Source organism: Hypanus sabinus, chromosome 26 (genome assembly GCF_030144855.1).
Source record: "Hypanus sabinus isolate sHypSab1 chromosome 26, sHypSab1.hap1, whole genome shotgun sequence".
NCBI lineage: Eukaryota > Metazoa > Chordata > Chondrichthyes > Myliobatiformes > Dasyatidae > Hypanus > Hypanus sabinus.
The window spans coordinates 30,258,758-30,284,663 of NC_082731.1; the positions used below are offsets into that span (position 1 = coordinate 30,258,758).

General features: G+C 49.5%; 2 protein-coding genes across 7 annotated transcripts in view; one reads left to right on the top strand and one right to left on the bottom strand.

The window, feature by feature from the left end:
• LOC132381378 (N-acetylaspartate synthetase-like) lies at positions 1–15,219 on the bottom strand. The gene is made up of 2 exons (XM_059950742.1): positions 15,081–15,219; positions 1–1,956 (listed from the first exon to the last, which is right to left on the bottom strand). The coding sequence occupies exon 2, from the start codon at positions 1,907–1,909 to the stop codon at positions 1,169–1,171; it is 741 nt and encodes a 246-aa protein (XP_059806725.1). The 5' UTR covers positions 1,910–1,956; positions 15,081–15,219; the 3' UTR covers positions 1–1,168.
• LOC132381377 (N-acetyltransferase 8-like) overlaps positions 14,717–25,906 on the top strand; it is a 14,326-nt gene continuing 3,136 nt past the window's right edge. For 3 of the 6 annotated variants that reach the window (XM_059950741.1, XM_059950736.1, XM_059950740.1), the window contains exons 1-2: positions 15,052–15,190; positions 24,785–25,080. The gene's annotated coding sequence lies outside the window, so the exon portion shown is untranslated. Of the gene's footprint in view, positions 14,741–15,051; positions 15,191–15,223; positions 15,350–23,155; positions 23,849–24,784; positions 25,081–25,906 lie in introns of those variants that run through there. The other 3 variants (XM_059950739.1, XM_059950737.1, XM_059950738.1) reach the window with 3 other exon arrangements.

A 25,906-nucleotide genomic window follows, 5' to 3' on the forward strand; every position in this document is an offset into this window, starting at 1 on the left:
TCGTCACGATCGATTTATTATTGCCACAGATTCTAAGTGCACACCAACCATCAGCACGTCGGTCAGCTGGTGGCGCGACGTAGTACACAGAGGAGGTGCGGTTCAGGGGGGAAGACATGGGGTCATCAGGACTTCCAACAGTTCGTCTTTATCTTAACGCCCGGCAATTTGAAGTTGCTGAGGTGAGACTGGAGTGAAGGAGGCCGGGAGGGGTGACCTAAACGAGGTTTAAACAATGGGCAGGAGGGGGAATCACACACCAGTCTACATTGTGAATGCGTGTGGGGGTCAGCCAACTTCAACATCTGGAAAGACATTTCGGCATCTTTCTTCTCCAAAGGGGTTGGACGTCACCCCACCCCCCCTCACCACACTGACAGCCCGACAGAGGCAGTGCCCCGACTGGTTGCTTCACGGTCCGGTTCGTATCTTGGAACCAGAGCCCACCAGTCCCTGAAGCGCGTTTAAATCAACCAATCAGGACACTTACCGCGGTCCCTCTGTTAACATTTGTTACGGTGTTCGGTGACAAGCCGAACCTCCTGGACCCCACCATCGGTAGTATCTACCGCGGGCGCTTTCTCAGAAAATCCCCCACCATCTCTCCAATGGGCAGGAGGTGCAGAAGCCCGAAGTCCCACCTCACCAGGAACAGCGACCTCCTTGAACCAACCAACCCTAATCATCTTCATCACTTTGATCATTTTGCACCAAAATATAGTTTTTTTTTCTTCCTTCCAATCGTATTTCTTGTAAAATAATTAAAAAGTTCAATCTGGAACCGCGAGAAGTGCTTCATTTAAAGGTCAGATCTGAGGGCAGATCTAGGGTCCTCAGCAGAACGGAGGAACGGGCATCTTGGGGTGAAAGTCCACCGATCTTTCAAAGTTGGTGTTTCTGCTCTGTAAAACTCTGGTTACACCACACTTGGGAGTGTTTTGTACAGTCCCGTTCGTCTCGTTACAGGGATGGAGGATAGGTGATGGGATGGGGTGGGGTGAGGGATTGGGGGATGGGTGACGGCATGGGAGATGAGGAGGGGGCGAGGGGAGTGGGAAGGAAGGAGGATGGGGAAGGGGATGGGAAGGAGGAGAGGGATGGGGAAGGAGTGGGGTGGAGCTGTGTTGGAGAAAATTCATCCATTGTTGGGGCGAGGAGCAGGGGGTGCCTAATTCTCATCCGGAACTCGCCGTCCCTCCCCTGTCCCCTCTTCCAGGTCCTTGATCATCTGGATCACGTATACGTTGGTGACCCAGGTCAGGAACGCCACCAGCGGGGGGTAGGACTGCTGGTATCGCTGGAGGTGGAACCCCAGCCGTCGGTACAGCCGGATGGCCGGCTGCTGGGCGGTGCTGGTGCCGAGGACGCAGCGCCGGTATCCATGGCAGCGGCCGAACTCCAGCACCTGCTCCACCAGCCGGCGGCCTATCCCCCGCCCGTGGCAGCGCACGTCCACGGCCAGGCGCAGCAGCTCGCAGGAGCCGGGGCCGTCCTCGGCCGGCACCGGGCGGACCGCCACCACGCCCTTCAGTCCGTCCGCGCCCCCCTCCTCTTCGGCCACCCAAAAGCCGGCCCCCGGCCGCCGCAGGTAGCTGCCCTCGATGTCGCCCATGTCTGCCAGGAGCTGCTGCCTCACGTAGTTGGCGAACATCATCCAGCAGGCCAGGTACAGGAGGACCAGCAGCCCGGCCCCCGACAGGGCGGCCCACGCAACCGAGCGGCTCAGCCCGTAGACGGCGCCGCCGCCGGCCAGGATGAGGGCGGGTGCCACCGGCGAGAGGAGGGCCCGTCGGAAGGCCGGCGACGGCAAGGATTTCATCCCCTCACTGAAGATCCGCCGGGCCTCGGCGCCGTCCCCCGGCCGGAACGGGCGCACGACCAGCCGGGGGACCTTCCCCGGCGCCTCCATCCGTCGCAGAGGAAGGGGTGCAGTGGATTCCTTCCAATGCCCAGGACCTGTTGGAAGAGGGGGAGCAGAGAGAGAGAGAGATGTCAGGGTGGAGTGTGTCAGGGCCACAATGGAGCCTTATTTTATGTCTACCATTAACCAAGGGGTCCATGGACGCTGGTTGGGCACCCCTTTCTGCATTGTAATAATAATGAAAAAGGAGCAATTGTGCAATACTTGATCTCCTGTTAGGAACTGAGACATGGAAGGTGACAGAAGTTTGTGTTGGGGACCACTTTGCATCTAGCGATCACAATGCCATTAATTTCTAAGTATATATATGAGGAAAATTTAGGTTTAGTCTGCAAGCTGAGATTCCAAGTTGGAGAAAGGGCAATTCTGATAGTATGAGGAAGTGTGGGCCAGGACAGCCGTTTTCTTGGAAAGTGAGGGACCTTCAAGAGTGAAATTTTGAGAGCACATTGCTCGTACGTGTGTTACAGATTCAAGCAACAATAAATATACAAGTTAGGCAGGGGTTTTTATAACAAATAACACGTTTATTAAACACTGAAAACAAACCCCCCCCAAAAGTAAACAAACCACTCGCATAACCGGAAATCAGCTGCTGTGCGGCAGCTTAAACAGTTCTTCAAAGTAGTATTGCAAAAGTTCAAAATGCTCACAGTCCATTTCAGGGAGAGACTTTTTAAGACGGGTTAAATTCTCTTTCACGTCGTCTTGTTGCAGTTCCCAGTCGAACCACACTTTTCCCACGAAGAATTTTACGAAGGTGAAAAATGAAACAGCTTAAAGGCACTGACCTTTCCTTTACAGAACTGTTCCCAATCCTTTCTGCTATTTCACAGGAATTAATACAAGAACAGTCAACGAATTCATTCCGAATGAGGATCAAACAAGGTCAAACCTGTTTCACCGTCGAAATCGATTCTCCTCAATCTTTTAACTCCCAAACTCCGATCTTCACTCTCCACTGATTCTCAACTTGCAGTATTGTAAAGAAACTGCTGGCAATGACCTTTTAAACTTTAGGCATTAGATAAAGCTTCATCTTTCAACTAAACTGCGTCATAACATTAAATCACACAGTGGCATGAAGTCAACATGGCAAATCCAGCCACGAACTGCCCTCCTCACAGGGAGGGGTCCTCTTTTTATACTGTTATGATCCCAGCCCCCTCCTTTGTGAGAATTGCAAGAGCACCCGTTGGGGGGGGGGTCAGTAGACCCAGGAAGTGAGAGAGAGAGAAACGTGAAAAATTGCACGTCCCACCAGGGATACAGAATAAGATGCCAGCAACTATTGTCTCATGGAGACCACGTGAAAAGCCCTCGGGCAAGGTGGGCTGGTTGAGAGAGAGATTGCATCATCCCAACCTGATTGACACCTGCGACCCCGTGAGGAAGTATAAAGGAGAGTCTCAGGGGGACAGCCCCTCAGACGCACCAAGAAGACACGAGAGTGATCCCGCAGCAGCGGGAAGCCATTCTGAAGGAAGCCACGTGCGTTAGATTCCGGAATTGGAATTTGTGGCTGGAATCACAGAAAACCATTTTAACTAACATCGAGGAGAGGAAACCAACGCTCCCCCGATTTCACGGAAGATTCATCGAAACTCGGCAAGTTCTTTCTCTTCTCCCCCCAATCTCTCTCTCTCGGTCGCCCCACGCAAAACCCAGCGATTTTCAAAGGGCTGAGGCCTGCAGACTTTCTGAGTGACTTTTATATTTCCAACGGACAATCAATTAACCCCTAGACACCAGCAGAGCTCACTTCTTAATGATGATTATTACTATACCCACGCTTTAGATTGAATGTTGACGATGTGCACTATCTGAATGTATGTATTAACCTTACTTTTGTGTCCCTTTATAAATAAAACGTTTGAAAATAGTGACATCAGACTTCAATAGACCTCTCTATCTTTGCTGGTAAGTTATCCAGTTACGGGATTCGTAACAATTGGGTTTCTCGTCCGGGATTTGACACCAAATTGGGAGGCCAGTGAATCGGGCTTGTAAATCAAAGACTTGAATCTGGTTATGCGGGTAGCCAGACGGGAAAACAGCAAAGATGGACGTGGGGGAATTTATGGAAAACTAGAGGCGGCCACCAAATCAGACTTGTTAAATTTGGCGAAGGGGTTGAACCTCACAGAAGTGAGGTCGTCCATGAAAAAGCGGGAGGTACGAAGGGCCATAACCCAGTATGACATTGGGAAGAAGGTGTTTGAAGCTGAGGTATTGGGAGATATCCCTGAAAAGGTACCATCAAGTGGGACGGTTCAGTTAGAGGTGGAGAAATTGAAGTTGGAACATGAAATTAAGTTAAAAGAGCTGGAAGCGGCTGAGAGAGAGAGGGAAAGGCAAAGGCAGCATGAAATTAACCTAAAGAAGCTAGAAGCAGAAGAGAAAGAGAGGGAACGGGCCGAGAAAGAGAAGGAACGAGCCAAGAAAGAGAAACAGAGGCAACATGACCGGGAAATTGAAAAGATGAAGAACGAACGAAGAGATCAAGGGTTAGATCAAGCAGAGCAGTTTAATGTTAGTAGGGAGTTGAGATTGGTGCCGCAGTTCGAGGAGACAGATGTCGATAGCTATTTCTTGCTTTTTGAAAAGGTGATAGTAAATCAGAAGTGGCCAAAAGAGCAGTGGGTGGCGTTGTTACAAAGTGTGTTAAAGGGGAAGGCCCAACGAGCATATGCGGCCTTGTCCCTGGAGGAGGGAGTAGCGGAGAATTATGATGTAAAAAAGGTAATTCTCCGGACTTACGAATTGGTACCTGAGGCCTATAGACAAAAGTTTAGAAATTTAAGGAAGGGGTGGAATCAAACGTATACCGAACTAGCCCATGAGAAGGGGGTGCTCTTGGACCGTTGGTGCACCGTGGAAATAGTGGGCGAGGATTATGGGTGTCTCGGAGTTGTTTTTGATTGAGGAATTCAGAAGTTGTGTTCTGGAGGAGATCCGGGTGTATTTGAATGAGAAGCCGGATAAGTCCATTTCAGAATTTGCTAGGTTTGCGGACGAATATGCCCTAACCCACAAGACAAAGACTTCCTCGAATAAAGGTCCCCAGCGAGACTGTGGGAACGATCGAGAAAGTCCGACGAGTGAGGCAGAGGTTCCACCGGGAGCAAGCGGTAAGGTTGAGGGGGAAAGGCAAGATGGCCACAGGGTTCCAGGTTTGACCTGTTTTAATTGTGGAAAGGAGGGGCACATTGCATCTCGATGCTTTGCTCCGAGAAAGGAGGTAGGAAGAGGGAAAGCCGCAGTCCCTATCAGGAGTGTCGTGGTAATCAGCAAATCGACCAGAGAGCCGAGGGTAGACAGAGTACGAGAAGGCTCTGGGAGTTGTCTGTCACACGGAACCGTGTCTGTGACGGAGGGAGACACACCAGTTTCCGTACGAATCTGGAGGGATATGGGCTCTGAATTATCCCTGGTTAGCCGTAAGGTACTAGAATTTGGTCGGGAAACGGGCATGGTAAAGGTGGAAGGAATAAATAAACGGATAGAAATGGAGCCCTTATATAAGGTCATTCTGGATTGTGAGCTGGTTTATGGATCAGTTGAAATAGGGGTGCCCTCAGAATTCCCGAGAGCTGACGTGGACATCCTGCTGGGAAATGACTTAGCAGAGGGTGAGGTTTGGTCAGCCATGCTGCCAACCTGCCGACCGGAGAGTGTGGTGGCCCCGTCCCTAGCGCCCAAGGACCATCTCGCCGGAGCGGTCACTCGCAGCATGTCAAGAGAGACAGCTGTGAACGAGAGCAGTTTAAATCTGGCCAGTTTTGATTTGGCCGAGACGTCTTTGCCGACCCTGTGCCATGAGGGTTTCGAGGGTGGTAAGACGAAGAGTAGTAAAGTGAAAGGGGGTAAGGGAGAGGAGATAGATCTGCCTTTAGCGAAGAGAAAGGTCCTAAAGGTAGGAAATAAAGATGAGAAACAGATAAAGCTGTTGAAAGGTCCAGAGTTGGACATGGATGATCTGTCTGGTTTGGCAGAATTGTTTGAAGAACTTGAGAGTTCTAAAGGTGTTCCCGATAATGAGAGGAGGGCAGTCCTAGATGGAAAGGATACCCTTGCCTCGAAGGAGTCTGCTGAAAAGGCCGAGGAGGTTGTTTCAGCTCGCAGGGTTGCGCCTTCCCCGGGTGGGAGCTGCCCAGAGAGTAACTGGGAGGATCGGGGGAAGTTAGAATTTGAAAAAGGTATGGGTGTTGAAAGCCTGGAAGAGGCCAATGTCCCGTTTTGAGTGTGTCCGAGATGGGGATGCACGTGGTGCTGAACTGGTAACGGAGCTCAGAAGAAGTCTGAGGTATCTGATTCAGGGGAACAGGGCGGCCGTCCTTGTGGGGCAGATGGACTCGGTTCAGTGGGAAAAGGGTTAACCTTGGTAACCGGGGAAAGTGTGAGTTCCCCGATGTCTGTACTCGAAGGAGTGTTCAAAGTTAATGCAGAATTTAAGAATGGGGGGGGGGGGGGGTGAGGATTGTTGGCGAAGGAAACGAGAAGTCTGTAGTTTCCAGATCGAAGGAAGAAATCTTAAACCTGGCAGATCGCTCACAGAGTGAGCCGGGGAATAGCGGGCCCCCCACTCTATTGTTATGCCAGGATGGGGTGTGAAAAGGCTGCCTTCGACAGGCTACTTGAGCGAAGAGTTCGAATCAAACACCAATAGCCTGAAGGGGACTGATAAAAGGGCCAGCCACCTGGGTAAAATCGAAGAATTGGGTGAAAAGGGTCTAAGTTTGGGGCATGGTGTTGCAAAAATAACCTCGATGAACGAGGCTGGCGGGAGTTCACCACGAAAAATTACTCAAGTTCCCCACGGGGGGGCTCACCGGAAAAGAGCCGACGGTTAATGGGGATGCCATTGTCAGACAGCCAGGTAGGTTGAACAGGTTTGCGCCAAAGCCTGTGAATAATAAAGACAGCCCTTTGGAGACCTGCCGGTTAAGTTAAATGACTGAAACGATTAGTATTCGCGTAAACTTTTGTAAATGCACCTAAGCTAAGGTCACACCTCCTTAGTTTTGTTGCTTAGAAAAAAAAATTAAATAGGTGGTTATTGAATTGAAGTCTGATGTACGGTTCGCAATGTTAAGATATGAGAGAAAGGGACACTGTAATCGTTAACTATTTAGATACTGACTTGTATGTCTAACGGTAGTATTTTGTGAAAAGAAAAACTTGTGTATTGTGTTAGATCCAAAACTCCTGTAGGACTGTGGACCACTCCGTTTTAACCGCTGGTAAAACATCTTTTTAAGAGGGGAGGTGTTATGATCCCAGCCCCCTCCTTTGTGAGAATCGCAAGAGCACCCATTTGGGGGGGGGGGGTCAGTAGACCCAGGAAGTGAGAGAGAGAGAAACGTGAAAAATTGCACATCCCACCACGGAAACAGAATAAGATGCCAGCAACTATTGTCTCATGGAGACCACGTGAAAAGCCCTCGGGCAAGGTGGGCTGGTTGAGAGAGAGATTGCATCATCCCAACCTGATTGACATCTGAGACCCCGTGAGGAAGTATAAAGGAGGGTCTCAGGGGGACAGCCCCTCAGACGCACCCAGAAGACACGAGAGTGATCCCGCAGCAGCGGGAAGCCATTCTGAAGGAAGCCACGTGCGTTAGATTCCGGGATTGGAATCTGTGGCTGGAATCACAGAAAACCGCTTTAACTAACATCGAGGAGAGGAAACCAACGCTCCCCCGATTTCACGGAAGATTCATCGAAACTCGGCAAGTTCTTTCTCTTCTCCCCCCAATCTCTCTCTCTCGGTCGCCCCACGCAAAACCCAGCGATTTTCAAAGGGCTGAGGCCTGCAGACTTTCAGAGTGACTTTTATATTTCCAACGGACAATCAATTAACCCCTAGACACCAGCAGAGCTCACTTCTTAATGATGATTATTACTATACCCACGCTTTAGATTGAACGTTGACAATGTGCACTATCTGAATGTATGTATTAACCCTACTTTTGTGTCCCTTTATAAATAAAAACGCTTAAAAATAGTGACAACAGACTTCAATAGACCTCTCTATCTTTGCTGGTAAGTTATCCAGTTACGGGATTCGTAACAATACCCTGTAAAAAAAACCTGTCACATGACCTCTACTGGCAGAACAATGACATCGCTCCACCATCACAAGACCATGACATCTTCAACCCCAGTCACGGGACAAGGGTACGTAACACATGCCTGTCAGAATAAAAGGCAAAGATAACAAGTGTAGGGAACTTTGGTTTTCAAGAGAAATTGAAAACCTGGCTAAGAGACAAAAAGCAGTTGCAGAGCGGGTATAGGCGGGTAGAAATAAATGAGTTGCTTATGAAGTGTGAGAAACCCAAGAGAACACTTAAAGAAATCAGGAAGGCTTAAGGAAAACATGGGACTGCCCTCACAAGCAAGATGAAGGAGAATCCCAAGGGATTCTACAGATATGTTAAGAGTAAAAAGATTTCAAGGCACAACATTCTCAGTGAGGCCAAATTTGAAGTATTGTTTGCAGTTTTGGATACCTAATTACAGGAAGGATATTAATAAGGTTGAAAGAGTGCAGGGAAGGTTTACAAGGATATTGCCGGGACTTGAGAAACTGAGTTAAAGTGAAAGGTTAAATAGGTTAGGACTTTATTCCCTGGAGTGTAAAAGGGGAGATATGACAGAGGTATATAAAATTATGATGGGTATAGATAGAGTGAATGCAAGCAGGCTTTTTCCACTGAGGCCAGGGGAGAAAAAAAAAACAGAGGGCATGGGTTAAGGGTGAAAAGTTTAAAGGGAACATTGGGGGGGGGGGCTTCTTCACACAGACAGTAGTGGGAGTGTGGAATGAGCTGCCAAATGAAGTGGTGAATGCGGGCTCACTTTTAACATTTAAGAAAAACTTGGACAGATACATGGATGAGAGGTGTATGGAGGGATATGGTCCAGGTGCAGGTCAGTGGGACTAGGGAGAAAAATGGTTCGGCACAGCCAAGAAGGGCCAAAAGGCCTGTTTCTGTGCTGTAATGTTCTATGATTCTAAAATTGGTAACACTGGACAAACAATGATTTTGCTTCCTGAATACTTTTGGGTGTATCTTATGAATTTTGGGCTGCTGATCACTGTGAAATTTCCCTATCACACAACTTTTTTATTGCCTGTATCTGTTATTTCAATTCATAATTCAAGTCAAAATAACGGATGCCAAGAAGGCATTTTCCTTGCTCCACAAATCAAACAGATCGTCAATGACAGGCAATCTGAAGAACTTTTAGTGGGACTGGAGAAAGTCAAGTGGAAAGCATTCAAGGACTTTGTTGAAAATTCTCTTGGCAACTGAAGAGCACCAAACTACGTGCAGCTGGTCGAAGCATACAAAACCACGAAGTGCGACATGACACTAAAGATTCAATTTCTACATTCCCATCTAGTGTGCTTCCCTGCAAAATCTTGGCACTGTTAGTGACAAGCATGGCGAAAGGTTTCACCGGGACATTGCAATCACGGAGAAACGGTACCAGGGCAACTGGAATCCATCAATGCTGGCTGACTATTGTTGGACACGTAAAGCGAGAAGCCTCAGACACTGGGTACAAATGAAAATCATTAACAAAATATTTTCAGCTTAGTTGAACTATTGCAAAGAGTCAGCACCATTATGCAATCAAACACACTATATTCAATAAAAGTTAATTGCTTACTTCTCCAAATTCCTACATGATAGAAATAGTCAGAAATTATACTTGAGTTCAGGTTCAAGCAGACTATTGTAAATTCTGAGGAAGCAACACTTTTGAAAAAAGTTTGCTGTGCAGTGATATCTGTGCGTGGAGATGAGAGACGGGGGAGATCATCAATGGAGTTTCTTTTGCATCCATATTTACTCGGGAGACGGACATAGAGTCTAAAGATGCGGGGCAAAGCAGCAGTGACTTCATGGCCCCTGTACAGATTACAGAGGAGGTGTTTGCTGTCCTGAGGCAAATCAGAGTGGATAAATAAATCCCCTGGGCTTGACAAGGTGCCGCTCATGCCCTGTGGGGGGCAGGTACAAAAATTGCAGGGGCACTAGCAGAGATATTTAAATCGTCCTTAGCGACAGGAGAGGTACTGGAGGATTGGAGGACAGCCAATGTTGATCCACTCGAGAAAGGATTCAAAAATAAACCAGGAAATTATAGGCCAGTGAGCCTGACAACCGTAGTTATTGGAAGCTATTCTAAGTGACTAGATATCTGAGTATTTGGATTGATTAGGGATGGCAGGTCATGTCTAAGCATTATTATAGAGTTTTATCAGGAAGTACGTGAAGGAAAGGCAGTGGAAGTTATCCTCGTGGATCTTGGCAAGGCATTTGACAAGATCCCAAATGGGAGGGTGGTCAGGAAAGTTCAGTCACATGGCATAAAAGATGAGACAGCAAATTGGATTGGACATTGGCTTTGTGGAAGAAGCCAGAGGGTGGTAGTAAATGTTCAACTAGCGGAGTGCCACAGGCATCAGTGCTGGGTCTGTCATTGTTTGTCATCTATGTCAATGACCTGGATGATAAAGTAGTGAACCAGATCAGGACAGTTGCAGTTGACACAAGACTGGGGTGGAGTGGACAGTGAGGAAGACTATCGGGGCAAGCTGGGGTGGAGTGGACAGCGAGGAAGACTATCGGGGCTTTCAGTGGGATCGGGGCAAGCTGGGGTGTAGTGGACAGCGAGGAAGACTATCGGAGCTTTCAGTGGGATCGGGGCAAGCTGGGGTGTAGTGGACAGCGAGGAAGACTATCGGGGCTTTCAGTGGGATCGGGGCAAGCTGGGGTGTAGTGGACAGCGAGGAAGACTATCGGAGCTTTCAGTGGGATCGGGGCAAGCTGGGGTGGAGTGGACAGCGAGGAAGACTATCGGAGCTTTCAGTGGGATCGGGGCAAGCTGGGGTGTAGTGGACAGCGAGGAAGACTATCGGGGCTTTCAGTGGGATCGGGGCAAGCTGGGGTGTAGTGGACAGCGAGGAAGACTATCGGAGCTTTCAGTGGGATCGGGGCAAGCTGGGGTGGAGTGGACAGTGAGGAAGACTATCGGGGCTTTCAGTGGGATCGGGGCAAGCTGGGGTGGAGTGGACAGCGAGGAAGACTATCGGAGCTTTCAGTGGGATCGGGGCAAGCTGGGGTGTAGTGGACAGCGAGGAAGACTATCGGGGCTTTCAGTGGGATCGGGGCAAGCTGGGGTGGAGTGGACAGTGAGGAAGACTATCGGGGCTTTCAGTGGGATCGGGGCAAGCTGGGGTGTAGTGGACAGCGAGGAAGACTATCGGAGCTTTCAGTGGGATCGGGGCAAGCTGGGGTGTAGTGGACAGTGAGGAAGACTATCGGAGCTTTCAGTGGGATCGGGGCAAGCTGGGGTGTAGTGGACAGTGAGGAAGACTATCGGAGCTTTCAGTGGGATCGGGGCAAGCTGGGGTGGTGGACAGCGAGGAAGACTATCGGAGTTTGCAGTGGGATCGGGGCAAGCTGGCAAAATGGCAGACAGAACTTAATGTTGGCAAGTGTGAGGCATTGTCTTTCAATCAGACCGACCAGGGCGGATCTCACACAGTGAAAGGTCGGGCACTGAGGAGTGTGGTAGACCAAAGAGATCCGGGAAGACAGGTCCAGGGTTACTTGAAAATTGTGTCACACATAGACAGGGCCGTAAAGAAAACTTCTGGCACATTGGCCTTCATAAATGAATGTACTGAGTCCAGGAGAAGGGATGTTCTGTTGAAGTTGTATAGGACATGGGTGAGGCCAAATTTGAAGTATTGTGTGCAGTTTTGGTCACTCAGTACTTACTTGGTCACTTAGGAAAGATATAAACAAGGTTGAAAGAGTACAGAGAAAATTTGCAAGGATGTTGCTGGGACCTGAATTACAGGGAAAGACTGAATAGGTTAGGACCTTATTCCTTGGAATGTGCAAGACCGAGGGGAGGTTTGATAGAGGTTGCGTTTTCCACTGCGGGTGGGCGGGACTACAACCAGAGGTCAGGGGTGAAAGGTAGAACATTTAGGAGGAACAGGAGGAGAAACGTCTTCATTTCCGACAGTCAGGAGAGTCTGGAACGAGATGCAAGAGTGGTGCACGCAATTTTGATTTCAATATTGAAGAGCAGTTTGGATAGGTGAATGGTAGGGGTATGGAGGGGCTACGGTCCTGATGCAGCTCGATGGGAGTAGACAGTTTAAATGTTTTGCTACAGACTAGATGGGCCAAAGGGTCTCTTTCTGTGCTGTAATTTTTTTCTGACTCTGAAACTCTTAAAAAAAGTAAATGGGTCACCAAAAATGATCTTTATCATTCTATAGAAGAGATTATATTTCAATTATGGAGAGAGAGTTGGGCAGGTTGGAACTTCATTCCTTGGAGTAGGGGAGGCCGAGGGGTGACCTTATTAAGGTATATGAAACCAGGAAAACATGAGATGCATAAAATCACAGACGACCTCACCTGGCCCCGCAATATCACCTCCTGATTAAGACAGCACAGCAGTGCCTCCATTTGCAGAGGAGATTGAAGTAGGGCTTCTCCACAACACCCTAACTGAGCACCATCGAGACAAGTTATTTCTCCGTCTGGTACGGGAGCAGTCGAGCATTGGACGGGAATTCCCAACAAAAGACCGTGAGAACAGCGGAGAGAACACCCTACCATCCATTGGTGGAATTTATCGGGAGCGCTGCATAATCAGAGCCATTCGTATTATTAAGGATCCCACCCATCAATCCAACATCCTCTTTGACCTTCTGCCGTCAGGCAGGAGACTCCGATAGAAGAACGGTCAGGATGGGAAACAGTCTCTTCCCCCAGGCCATTAGGCTTCGGAACCCCCTGCCACATCGTGTTCAAAGTGTCACCAGACAACGTCACCCTACTATACTTAATTTATGCACTTTACATAATTTCTGTGTAATTCATTTGTAGAATTATTTCCTACTTTCCTAGAAAATCATGTGTTATGTGTACAACTGAACTTTACTCTCTGGTCTGGAGCAACTTCCTCTTGTTTGACGGTATGCTTGTATACTGTTAAATGACGATAAATGAGGGGCAGAGAGAGGGTGAATGCTCACAGACTTTTTCTTCAAGGTTGGGGAATCAAGAACTAGGGAGGGGAAAGAGGGGGTGGGGGAGAGAGGGAGAGAGGTGGGGGTGAGAGGGAAGTGGGGGAGAGAGGGGGTGGGGGAGAGAGGGAGAGAGGGAAGTGGGGGAGAGAGGGGTGGGGGAGAGAGGGAGAGAGGTGGGGGTGAGAGGGAAGTGGGGGAGAGAGGGGGTGGGGGAGAGAGGGAGAGAGGGAAGTGGGGGAGAGAGGGGTGGGGGAGAGAGGGAGAGAGGGAAGTGGGCAGAGAGGGAGAGAGGTGGGGGTGAGAGGGAAGTGGGGGAGAGAGGGGGTGGGGGAGAGAGGGAGAGAGGGAAGTGGGGGAGAGAGGGGTGGGGGAGAGAGGGAGAGAGGGGGTGAGAGGGAGAGAGGTGGGGTGAGAGGGAAGTGGGGGAGAGAGGGAGAGTGGGGGTGAGAGGGAAGTGGGGGAGAGAGGGGTGGGGTGAGAGGGGGTGGGGGTGGGGGAGAGAGGGAGAGGTGGGGTGAGAGGGAAGTGGGGGAGAGAGGGGGTGGGGGTGGGGAGAGAGGAAGAGAGGTGGGGGTGAGGGAAGTGGGGGAGAGGGGGTGGGATGAGAGGGAAGTGGGGGAGAGGGGGTGGGGAGAGAGGGAGAGAGGTGGGGTGAGAGGGAAGTGGGGGAGAGAGGGAGAGAGGTGGGAGTGAGGGAAGTGGGGGAGAGAGGGGTGGGGTGAGAGGGGGTGGGGAGAGAGGGAGAGAGGTGGGATGAGAGGGAAGTGGGGGAGAGAGGGGTGGGGTGAGGGGTGGGGTGAGAGGGGGTGGGGGAGAGAGGGAGAGAGGTGGGAGTGAGGGAAGTGGGGGAGAGAGGGGTGGGGTGAGAGGGGGTGGGGGAGAGAGGGAGAGAGGTGGGATGAGAGGGAAGTGGGGGAGAGAGGGCTGGGGTGAGAGGGGGTGGGGGAGAGAGGGAGAGAGGTGGGAGTGAGGGAAGTGGGGGAGAGAGGGGTGGGGTGAGAGGGGGTGGGGGAGAGAGGGAGAGAGGTGGGGTGAGAGGGAAGTGGGGGAGAGAGGGAGAGAGGTGGGGGTGAGAGGGAAGTGGGGGAGAGAGGGGTGGGGTGAGAGGGGGTGGGGTGAGAGGGGGTGGGGGAGAGGGGGTGGGGGAGAGGGGGTGGGGGAGAGGGGGTGGGGGAGAGGGGGTGGGGGAGAGGGGGAGAGAGCTGGGATGAGAGGGAAGTGGGATGAGAGGGAAGTGGGATGAGAGGGAAGTGGGGGAGAGGGGTGGGGTGAGAGGGAAGTGGGGGTGGGGGAGAGTCTGAATCAGGTTATATGATGTGAACTTTGTTCTTTAGTGGCATCGTGTTATGTGCCATAGTGGTTATGGCGTTCGTCTAGTGATCTGTAGGTCGCTAGTTCGAGTTTGTATCCTTGAGCAAGGCACTTGACCACACATTGCTCTGTAAGGACACCGGTGCCGAGCTGTATTCCAAGCCTAGAGCCCTTCCCTTGGCTGGTCTTAAAAAACCTTACCCAGGCAATTCCAAATACAAAACGTACCAGAATTTACCAAAAACAGTGAACAGAAGAGTGGAGGGGTAGTGGGGGGGGGGGGGGGAGAGAGAAAAGGAAAGAAATCAGGTATACATGACGTCAGTCCTTATAGGCTGATCAGTTGATGCCAATTTCCATGGTGACCCCCCCCCCCCCCCCAGAGAGCACACCAGTCTATCGGGAGGTTAACCCCCATCTCAGAGTGGAGCATGGTGAGGCAGTGGGATTTAAAACGATCAAAGAAGAGGGTGGGAGAGGGCGGAGGAGAGGATCAGGGGTAGGGGAAAGGAGAAAGTGGCAGAGGGGGTGAGGAGGGGGGAGAGTAGGACAGTGAGGGGGAAGGGGAGGTAGGGAGGGGGAGAGGATCAGGGGTAGGGGAAGGGGAGGTAGGGAGGGGGAGGGAAGGAGAAGGGAGGGGGAGAGGTGGTGACGGGGAGGGGGAGGGAAGGAGAAGGGGGGGAGAGGTGGTGACGGGGAGGGGGAAAGATAGAGCGGGAGGTGAAGGGGGGAGACGGACGGGGCAGTGGGTGAGGGTTGAGCGGAGGTGCATACCGCCAGTCAGGACGATGAATGTGGAGGCCCAAGGAGACCAATGCAATGTTCCGGCCGCAATCTCCAGCGCTTCTTCCGGCCCCGTGCCCCCGCCGACTCGGAGTTTGTGGGTAAGAGGGAAACACGCAAGTTACCCATGATCTCCCATAAACCCTCCCCATCGCGCCGCCGTGACCTCCTCCCCTTCCTCCTCCTCCTCCTCCCTCCCTCCCTTCCCCTACCGGGGCCTGGCCACCCTCCGCGGCGGACATCTGCTCGCTCGCTCGCAGGTAAGCCCGTCTCTCACCGGGTGGAGGGCGTTTGAAACGGGTTCCGGACATGGGCAGGAAAGGTTTCCAGAGCAGATGGTGCGAGCATGGTGGGAATCTGGGTCTGAACGGACCCGTCACAGAGCCACAGAAACGGGCCCTTCGGCCCATCGAGACCGTGCCCGACCATTTAAACGGGCCTCTGCCATCGAGCCGCCCCGGGACCGTATCCCGGCCAAGCATGTACGCATCCAGACTTCTCTCAACATTGAAATCGAGCTCATTTCCACACTCCCACGACCCCCGAGTGAAAACGTTTCCCCTCATGCTCCCCTTAAACATTTCACCTTCAACCCGTGACCCTGCTTGCATTTACCCTATCTATACCCCTCATAACTTCGTATGCCTCTATCAAATCTCCCCTCAATCTTCTATTCTCCAAGGAAAAACAATCCCGCACACTCAAACTTTCCCTGTCACCCAGGTTTGCATGAGTTGACTATCCTTGTCAATTTTCTCTCTAATCTTTCAATCTTGTATCTTTCTCATAGGTAGGTGATCAAAACCTGCACACAATACTCCCGACTGGGGCTCACCCACACGTTATTCAATTTCAACATCTCCTGTACTCAATACCTTCATTTGTGAAGGCACAGCTTTCTACCTTGGACACATTTTCAATTAATTCTGTCCTACCACACTCCTCGATGCCCTGCCGTTCACCTGCCCTGGCTGGCCCTCACACTTGCCTGCATTAATTCCGCCTGTCATTTTTCAGCCTGTTTTACCAGCTGGTGCAGATCCCTCTGCAAGCCAGGATAGGGTTCCTCGCTGTCCACTGCCCCCCGAATCTTGAGGTGACCCACACATTTGCTGATCCAGTTAACCACATTATCCAGATCATCGATATACTCTGGACGACAAAGACCAGAGGGCCCAGCACTGATCCCTGCAGCACGAGGCACAGGCCTCCAGCACGGGCAGTGGGCCGATTGGCCTGGCCTTACACCCCAGGATGCCTGTGGCCCTGCTGCCAGACTTCCAGCTCCCCCTCCCTGCGCGTCCGTCTGCCTGTTCCAAAGCTCCCTTCATTGCCTTTATCACTCTCTGGTTTAAAAAATAAACACCCCTCACACCTCCTTTGACTTAACCCCCACCCCATCTCACCTTACAGATATACCACGGAGAACATCCTGACCAGCTAATGGGGGGAGATGGGGAGGGGGCTACTGCAGAGGATCAAAATGTAACCTCAGTCAGCTCCATCACGAGCACTGGACATCTTTAAGGAGCGGTGCCTCAAAAAGGCAGCGTCCATCATTAAGCACCCCCGTCACACAGGTCATGCCTGTTCTTATTGCTACCATCAGGAAGGAGGTACAGGAGCCTCAATGATTCAGGAACAGCTTCTTCCCCTCTGCCACCCGATTTCTGAATGGACACTGAACCCGTGAACACTACCTCACTAATTTTTATTTCTGTTTTTGCATTACTTGTTTAATTTGACTATTGTGTAACCCCCTGGGTCGCCTCAGGCTCGCTCAGCTCGTTCTCGTCTAGGGGGAGAAACCTTCGGCCCCGCCAAACTGGGTAATCAGCTGGTGTGGATGCTGTGTGATGTCCCCTCCTCACCCAAAAACAGACAGTACATCATATGCGATTAAATGAGTACAATTTATAAAGGTTACTATAACTAAGTGATTAATAACGATACAGTATATATGAAGGAAAAAAATAAAGAAAAGGCGCCAAACTTATCAAAGTCCAAACCACTTCGTGCACAACCGTTGGAGCTCAATTACTGAAGTCTTCTGGCCACCATTCGATCCCCTCCGAACTCCTCGACTCGCAGCTTAGGACCCTCCGAACTCCTCGACTCGCAGCTCAGGACCCTCCGGGTGGTCAACCAAGCACATCTAGCTTCATCCCCCCTCCTTGGAGTACCTCCGGGCCTCGGACCCCCGCTTGGGGTCCGTTCCTCGCCCAGCTTACAGCATTGCGTCCTCTCTCTCGACCCCCTCGCGCTGATCTGCCCAAAAGCCCGCCAACAACAGCTTACAGACTCAGAAGAAAGAACATTAATCCCCATTTGGTTTACAAAGGAATACAATTCTCGTTATCAGTAAATTTTAACCCAAACAAGCTTCCAGCACACTCTCGCAACAAAGAAGCATTCCTACTTTTAACAAAACAAAGAAGCCATTTTGATTAACATTAACAAAGAAAAAGAAGAAACCCCCTTTGCAATTGAATACACATACAATCTTACTGTAATTCACAGTTTTTTTCTCTCTGTTATCATGTATTGCATTGAACTGCTGCTGCAAAGTGAATAAATTTCATGCTGGTGATATTAAACCTGACTCTGATCCTCGGACATTTCCCACTCGCTCTGTGCCCCTCATGAGCCTCTGTGGGGGCTCCCCTTCAGCTTCCACCGCTCCAGAGAACACAACCCACGTTTCCAATTCAGGCAGCATCCCGGTGAATACCCCCCCGCCCCCTCTCCAAAAGCCCCCGCACCCTTCCGGCGATGGGGCGGCCGGAACTGAGGGCGACGCCTGACCGGAGTTTTGTAACATAACTTCCTGACTCAGTGCCCCGCAGGGTGGCAGGGTGCGCCTCCTTTACCCCCCTGTCGAACCGTGCGGCCACTTTCCGGGAGCTGTGCGCTTTGACCCCGCGGCCCCTCTGCTCATCAACACTGTTAGAAGTCCCCCCGCCCCTGGGGGCTCCCATGAGTGATAATGGTCTTTAAAACCTGGCGCAGAAGAGTTTTATGAAGAACAACATGAACAAAGACTGACAGACTATGTGCTAAAGACGACAAACTGCGCGAACAAACTGAAATCACCGAAAACCCGAGTTGTAAAGCTCCTTTGAACGCGAGTCCATCGGGCGTGCCGTGCTGGCGGCTGAAGGTACCTGTGGCCGCTCAGGAGCCCGGCGGGTGCTATGGGACCCGAGGCTCCTGTGCCTCCTGCCCAAGAGTGCCCCCCTCACCCCACCCCACTACCCCTCCCAGTCCCAATGAAGGATCTCGGCCTGATATGCTGCCTGCCCATTCCCCACAGGTGCCGCCCGACCTGCTGCGTTTTCCGAACACTGGCTCCGGATTTCCAGATTCTCCTTGTGCCCTCCTGCGTGCCGCCATTGGCCATGAAGTGGGGTGGCTCAGTAGCGTAACGGCTAGCACAAGGGCTTACAGTGCAGGCGACCCGGGTTCAATTCCCGTCGCTGTCTGTAAGGAGTTTGTGGTTCTCCCCGTGACCGCGGGGGTTTCCTCCGGGTGCTCCGGTTTCCTCACAGTCCAAAGACAGACGGTTTGGTAAATTGCTCCGTGATTTAGGATTAAACCGTGGTATTCCTGGGCGGCATGCCAGGGGTGGGGGATGCCTATACTACGTGGTAGATAGAAGTTAGGAGGTCAGGTTGCATCTTTACAGATCACTGGTGAGGCCACGCTTGGAATACTGTAATAATTTCTGGTCAGCACACTGCAGAGGAGATCCCCAGGATGCTGCCTGGGTCGGAGTCTTTGGTTAAAGGGAGAGGCCGGGACTGTTTTCCCCGGAGCAACAGAGACTGAGAGTGAGATGACAGAAACACAGACGTACGGCACTCTGCAATCCAGATTTCTTATGTGGTTTCAGCCCTGATTGAGGCTGTCTGGCTTACCTGGAGAGACAGAAAGAAACAAGACAGCCAGGGTCTGCAGAAGAACAGTGGCAAGTTCTCCAAGATGCTCGGAACAACCTTCCGGCCGATTTTCTTATAAAACTGCTTGACAGTGTACCGATAAGAATTGATACAGTTTTAAAGGCAGGGGGTGGGCATACCAAATATTGATTTGATTTAGTTTCCTGCTCCTCATGGTAAATTGTTTGATATTTAGAAACTTCTCGTTTCATTATTTTTGAAGTCACCTTTGCTTTACAGAATTTTTTTTTACACGCGTGCTGAAGACAGCAGAATACAGGCCCTTCGGCCCACAATGTTGTGCTGACCCTTTAACCTACTCGAACACTTCTCTCCCAAACAGCCCTCTATCTTTCATGGTCCAATCTGACAGAGGCTTAAACCACTCTTCTACCACCCCTGGCAGTGTAATTGCACCCACCACTCTGACATCTCCCCTAAAGTTTCCTCTGATCGTCTTAAAAGGCATTCCCCGTCAATGTGGCTGTCTCGGTTTTACATCTGTCACACTATCAACGTTAGGAAACGTTTTAGAACAGACTCTCCTTTGTCAAATAGTAATGATGTACAATTTTAAATTGAATTAAAGAGAGACTGGCACAGATCGAAGAGGAGTTAACCAACTTCAAAATCCGCAACCAATCCTCTGTTATCAGGGTCATGTTAAGCTCTCTCTCCCAATCTTGCTTAATCTTAAGTGAAGGATAATTGTGCTGTTGTAACAATAATTTATGAATTTTCCCAATAAAACCTTTCACTAAAGAGTTCATTTTTAAAATAATATCTAACAGGTCAGAATCCTGTATATATGAAAAAATATGTTTTGGTCGTGTTCTGTATTGAAACATTTTTGGAAGTCTATTTTCTCTACAATTTCTAAAGTTTAAAAAAGTAATTTACAATCTAATAAATTGACAGTTTTATTTGGTATAATCCCTCAATATATTCATGGTAATTCTCTGTCAGACCAACATGTAATTGTATTTGTTCCATTATTGGCCAGAAGGGCTATTTTGTCGAAATGGAAAGATGCTTCTGCTGCGACTTTGATACAGTGGTTTTCTCAGGTGATGTGATGTCTTAGTTTGGAGAAAATCAGAAGTCGAACTTTTCATCCTCGATTTGATTTTGAGAAAAGTTGGGGTTCATTCACCCGCGACTATCATCTGAGTTGAGTTAATCAATGCGGTTTCCTTCTGATTTTTCTTTAAATGGACTCGAGTTGGGGGATTGATGCTTTTCTTCTACGGGAGTTTGTATGATGTACAGCTCCGGGTTGTGCTCCCAATGGGGGTTTCATTTTTTTAATAGTTAGTAGGGGTTCTTCTTTTTCTTTCTTTTCTTTCAAAAAAATTCTTAACACTTTATTTTTTCTTATTATTGATATATTGCTTAGCTTAGCTCAGTTATTTGCTAATTTAATTCTTCATTGTACATAATAACATATTGACTTCATTACCTTAATGTATATTCTTGTTGATCTTCAATAATAGTTATTACGAACCCCGTAACTGGGTGTCTTATCAGCAAAGATAGGAGTATCCGTTGGAGTCTGGTGATACTATTTTCAACAGTATTTATTAGTAAAAGTACACAAAAATAATATCAATGCAAATATACAGATACTATACGTCATCAATACTAAACCTAAAAGTGCGGGTATAATAATAATCACTAATGAAACAAGCTCTATCGTTGTCTAGGGGATAATGAATTGTCCGATGGAAATATAAAGTTCAGTTCAGTTCATGCAGGCTGCGGTAGTTGTTGGTCACGGTGTTGTAATTGTTGGAGAGAGAGAGAGTAACAGCTATTGAATTGCCGACTTTCCTTTACGATCTTGATCCGTTGATGCATTGTTGTTGTGGCCATTCACGTATGACCCCTCCGTCCTTTAGCTAGACTGTTCCGTGGTGGACTCGTCACCCAGGCAAGGGGGGACACACACACAAGCCCCCACCGGTCTCGTAGCGTCTCTCCTGGTGCATCTGAGGGGTGTCCCCCAGACCTTACTTTTATCCCCACTCACGGGGTCTCAGGTGTCAATCAGGTTGGGATGATGCAACCCATCAAACCCGCCCCCTCTGGTTGCCCCCTGAGGGGTTTCAATGAATAGAACAGTACTCAATACAAAATCCTTCTCCAAGAGACAATAGCAGTAATCAGTGGTTCCGTTCCGCTTTTGTTAGGAGGAGACATTCCACTTTTGTGTATCTCTGCGTTGTCTCTCTCTCTCTCATTAACTGACATGAGCTGTTTATCAATAGCAACTATCTTTTGCTGTTATCTCTCTCATTTCCTTGGTATTTTGCGACAATAGCGATTTTGCAATTGTCAAAAGGGGGGGGGGGCGACTTTGCACCCTTCTGCCTATCAGAGTTGCTCCTCATTCGTAACATAATTAATAAAAAAGATTTTTAAAATGAAAAGGTGTTCCCTGGTATTGCCAGTGCTTCCTTAAGGAAAAGGTTCCGTCTGTTCATTGCTTTTATGCCTATTATAACACCTATAAATTTGCCTCTTACGTTCAGAGAGGAAAGCCCTGGCTCCCTCAACCTATCCTTATAAGATTTTATAATTAAGGTTTTGCAGTTTGCATGATTTGTTTTTGTTTTAGACGCAAGAGATGCTGGAAATCTAGAGCAGTGGCGCGCTGGAGGAGACCAGCAGGCCAAGGCAGCATCTATGGAAGGGAACAGTCGGCGTTCCGGGCCGAGACCTGCCCACGGCCGCTGCTGCCTGCCCTGCTGAGCTCCTCCACCGCATCGTGTCTGTTGCTTGTTCTTGATTTGTTGTGCGTAGCTTTTCTTCTGAACGGGTTCCATGCTGTGTCTGTGTTTCGTGGCTGTCTGTGGAGAAGACGAACCTCAGGGTTGTGTACTGCATGAAAGCTTTGATAATACATGAACTTTGGAACTTTTATTCTAATGCCGGCTTCACCCTGGACAATCCCCTCTGCACCTTCACTGTACCTTCCACCTCCTTGCTGTAACGAGGTGACCGAGACTGAGCGCAAAACTCCACACAACGTGCACAAAATGGCTGTTGAGGAGCTCCACATGCACTCTCGCCACTTGCCCTCGCTGGCTTGCAGTTGATGAACGTGGTCACCCGACTAACAGAGGGCAGCAGAAGAACAAGAGTCAGGTTTATTACCACCGTTGTATGTTGCGAAATTTGCTAACTCTGCAGCAGCGGTACATAATGATATAGAAAAAAATGAATTACAGGAAATATATAAAATAACTAAATTAAATTCGTAGTGCAAAAACAGAAAAAGAAAGGTAGTGAGGTATTGTTCATGGGTTCAATGTCCATTTGGGAATCGGATGGCAGAGGGGAAGAAGCTGTTCCTGAATCGTTGAGTGTGTGTCTTCAGGCTCCTGTACCTCCTCCCTGATGGCAGAGGGGAAGAAGCTGTTCCTGAATCGTTGAGTGTGTGTCTTCAGGCTCCTGTACCTCCTCCCTGATGGCAGAGGGGAAGAAGCTGTTCCTGAATCGCTGAGTGTGTGTCTTCAGGCTTCTGTACCTCCTCCCTGATGGCAGAGGGGAAGAAGCTGTTCCTGAATCGCTGAGTGTGTGTCTTCAGGCTCCTGTACCTCCTCCCTGATGGCAGAGGGGAAGAAGCTGTTCCTGAATCGCTGAGTGTGTGTCTTCAGGCTCCTGTACCTCCTCCCTGATGGCAGAGGGGAAGAGGCTGTTCCTGAATCGCTGAGTGTGTGTCTTCAGGCTCCTGTACCTCCTCCCTGATGGCAGAGGGGAAGAAGCTGTTCCTGAATCGCTGAGTGTGTGCCTTCAGGCTCCTGTACCTCCTCCCTGATGGCAGAGGGGAAGAAGCTGTTCCTGAATCGCTGAGTGTGTGTCTTCAGGCTCCTGTACCTCCTCCCTGATGGCAGAGGGGAAGAAGCTGTTCCTGAATCGCTGAGAGTGTGCCTTCAGGCTCCTGTACCCCCTCCCTGACGGCAGAGGGGAAGAAGCTGTTCCTGAATCGCTGAGAGTGTGTCTTCAGGCTCCTGTACCTCCTCCCTGATGGCAGCAATGAGACCAGGGCGTGACCTGGATGATGACGGTCCTTAAGGCACTGCTTCTTGAAGATGTCTTGGATACTACGGAGGCTGGTATTTCTGTAGTTGAGCTGACTATTTTTACAGCTTTACAACGTCCTATAGCTTCTTTCGGTCCTGTACAGTAGCTCCCACCCCCCCACTCATGCAGCCTGTCAGAATGCTCTCCACGGTACATCTGTAGAAGTTTTAGTTGACATACCAAATCCCTTCAAACTCCTAATGAAGTTTTTTCGCTGTCTTGCCTTCTTTATAGCTGCATCGATATGTTGGGACCAGGTTAGATCCTCAGAGATACTGACACCCAGGAACTTGAAATTTCTCACTCTTGCTCCTGTTCCCTCTTTGTGAAGTCAACAGTCAGCTCTTTGGTCTCGTTGACGAGGTTGTTGCTGTGACACCACTCAACTAGCTGGTATACCTCGCTCCTGTACGCCCTCTTGTCTCCATCTGAGACCCTGCCAACACAACATACACTTTCTTAACCTCCCTATTCACTTGCAGGCAGCGTCAAGTGATCCTACAATCCCTCTGTTCCTCCACATTGCTAGAAAGTCTGCCGCTAGCCCCGTTTTCCACCTCCAAGTCTGACCGTGCAAAGTGAATCACCTCACACTTTCCCCGCACTGAACTGCATCTGCCACGTCTCAGCCCAGCTTTGTCTATCAAATCCCGTTGTAACTTACAACCACGACACCACCAGCCAGGACGGTAGAACCTTGTGTGCAGGGGAATCGCAAGGAGCTGGGTGCTTAAGGTGAGAGAGAGGATATTTAAAGTGGGGGGGTGTTTTGAGGGTTCCTTTACACAGGGTTCTACTCTCAAAGATTCAGACGAAGTTAAGTTTATTGCTGTATGCACAAGTGAAGTGAAACGCACATCACGTCATTCATAAGAGAAGGCAACTTAATCTGAATTTATACAGTTTTGTTTACAAGATAAAAAATCAGAATCAGATTTATTATCACTGGCATATGTCATGAAATTCGTTGTAGCAATTCAATACAATACACAACAATAGAAAAAAAGAACTGTGAATTTGAGTAAATATATATATATACACTTAAATTTTTAAAAGTAGTGCAAAAACACAGAAATTTGAAAACAAAAGTAGTGAGGTAGTGTCCATGGGGTCAGTGTCCATTCAGGAACCGGATGGCAGAGGGGAAGAAGCTGTTCCCGAATCGTCTTAGAGTCAGTTTTATTACAAAGTGTTGAGCTCAAGGAAACATTTAACCTCCGAGTACAGACATGTCACCACAGTCAACCCCGAGATGCTTTTTCCTGCGGGCATACTTAGCAAATCTATAGAATGGGAACTGTAAACAGGATCAATGAACAACTGTGATTGTACTGAGGCAGGTGTCAGGGTCAAGAACCGGATAGTTTAGGGAAAGATGGTGGTGAGAAACTTCACCTTCACCAATCAGACATTTAAATAGGCATGGTACAGCAGGATATGGTGATATAAACACAGAAGGGTGACAAAGTCAAATGAAGTTGCGTTTATTGTTATTTAACTATATGCATGAATACCGTCAATCAAGACGATGTTTCTCTGGACCAGGGTGTAAAGCACAGTAGTACACATAACACACAATAACCTAGGAAAGTAAGAATTCAAATATTCAAAGTACATTTAATATCAAAGGAACATGTAAATTGTATGACCTCAAGATTTATCTACTTACAGGCAGCCATGAAGTAAGAAACTCAGCTGAGGAAAAGGAAGACTTTTCCTGGACCCAGTACGCAGGAAAAGAGAGGAACACCATGTAAACAAGCACAGAATTCGGAGCCGAATTGAGTCCATCCCTGGAGTAGGCCCAAAGCCTGGGTCTCAGTTCATCAGATTAGTGGGGCAATCGCTGCAGAACCCACAGACACGAGGCACAGCAGCCAGGGGAGTCTCACGGCCTCAGCACGAACTCGGCCCGACCCTCACCCCCGGTCCCGACACCCTCCTTTTCCAGTCATTTAAATCGTCAGGTACAGTACCAATTATCCGGTGAGATTTCGAATGCGATACACAGGGAGCTCAGGAGCTGAATGGCCGGAGGGAAGAAACGGTTTCCCATCCTGACCGTTCCTGTCTTTATGCGTCGGAGTCTCCTGCCCGATGGGAGAAAGTCAAAGAGGGTGCTGGGTGGACGGGTGGGATCTGTAATAATACTAATGGTCCTGCATTTGCGGTGCTCCTGAAAAATTCCCCGGATGGATGGTAGGGAGACTCGTTGATCCTCTCAGCTGTTCTCACACAGTCTTTTGTTGGGAATTCCTGTCCGATGCTCAGCTGCTCCCGTACCAGATGGAGATGCAACTTGTCAGGATGCTCTCAGTAGAGCTTCTGGAAAATTCAGATCACTGATCATTGCAGATGAAATAGAGAATTTCCAAAGGACACAGCGGGATGTGGATCAGTGGCAGAGAAATGGCAGGGACTTGTACTTGGGAGGCCAGCTGTAAAGGACAGTTAATGGCAGGGCTCCAGGACAGTGCTGATGTACAGAGGGAGACTGGTGGCCAAGTCCACGGCTCCCTGAAAGAGGCTGCTCGGCTGATAGGGTGGGACAGATGGCGCAGGGCACACTCACCTTTATTGGTCAACGAACTGAGTTCAAGAGTTGCTGCTTTATAAAACTCCGCTACAGATAGATATATCTGCCTGTCTGTCTATCTGTCTCCCCATCTGTCTGTCTCTCTATCTGTCTCCCCATCTGTCTGTCTCTCTATCTGTCTGTCTGTTTCTCTATCTGTCTCCCCATCTGTCTGTCTGTCTCCCCATCTGTCTGTCTGTCTCTCCATCTGTCTGTCT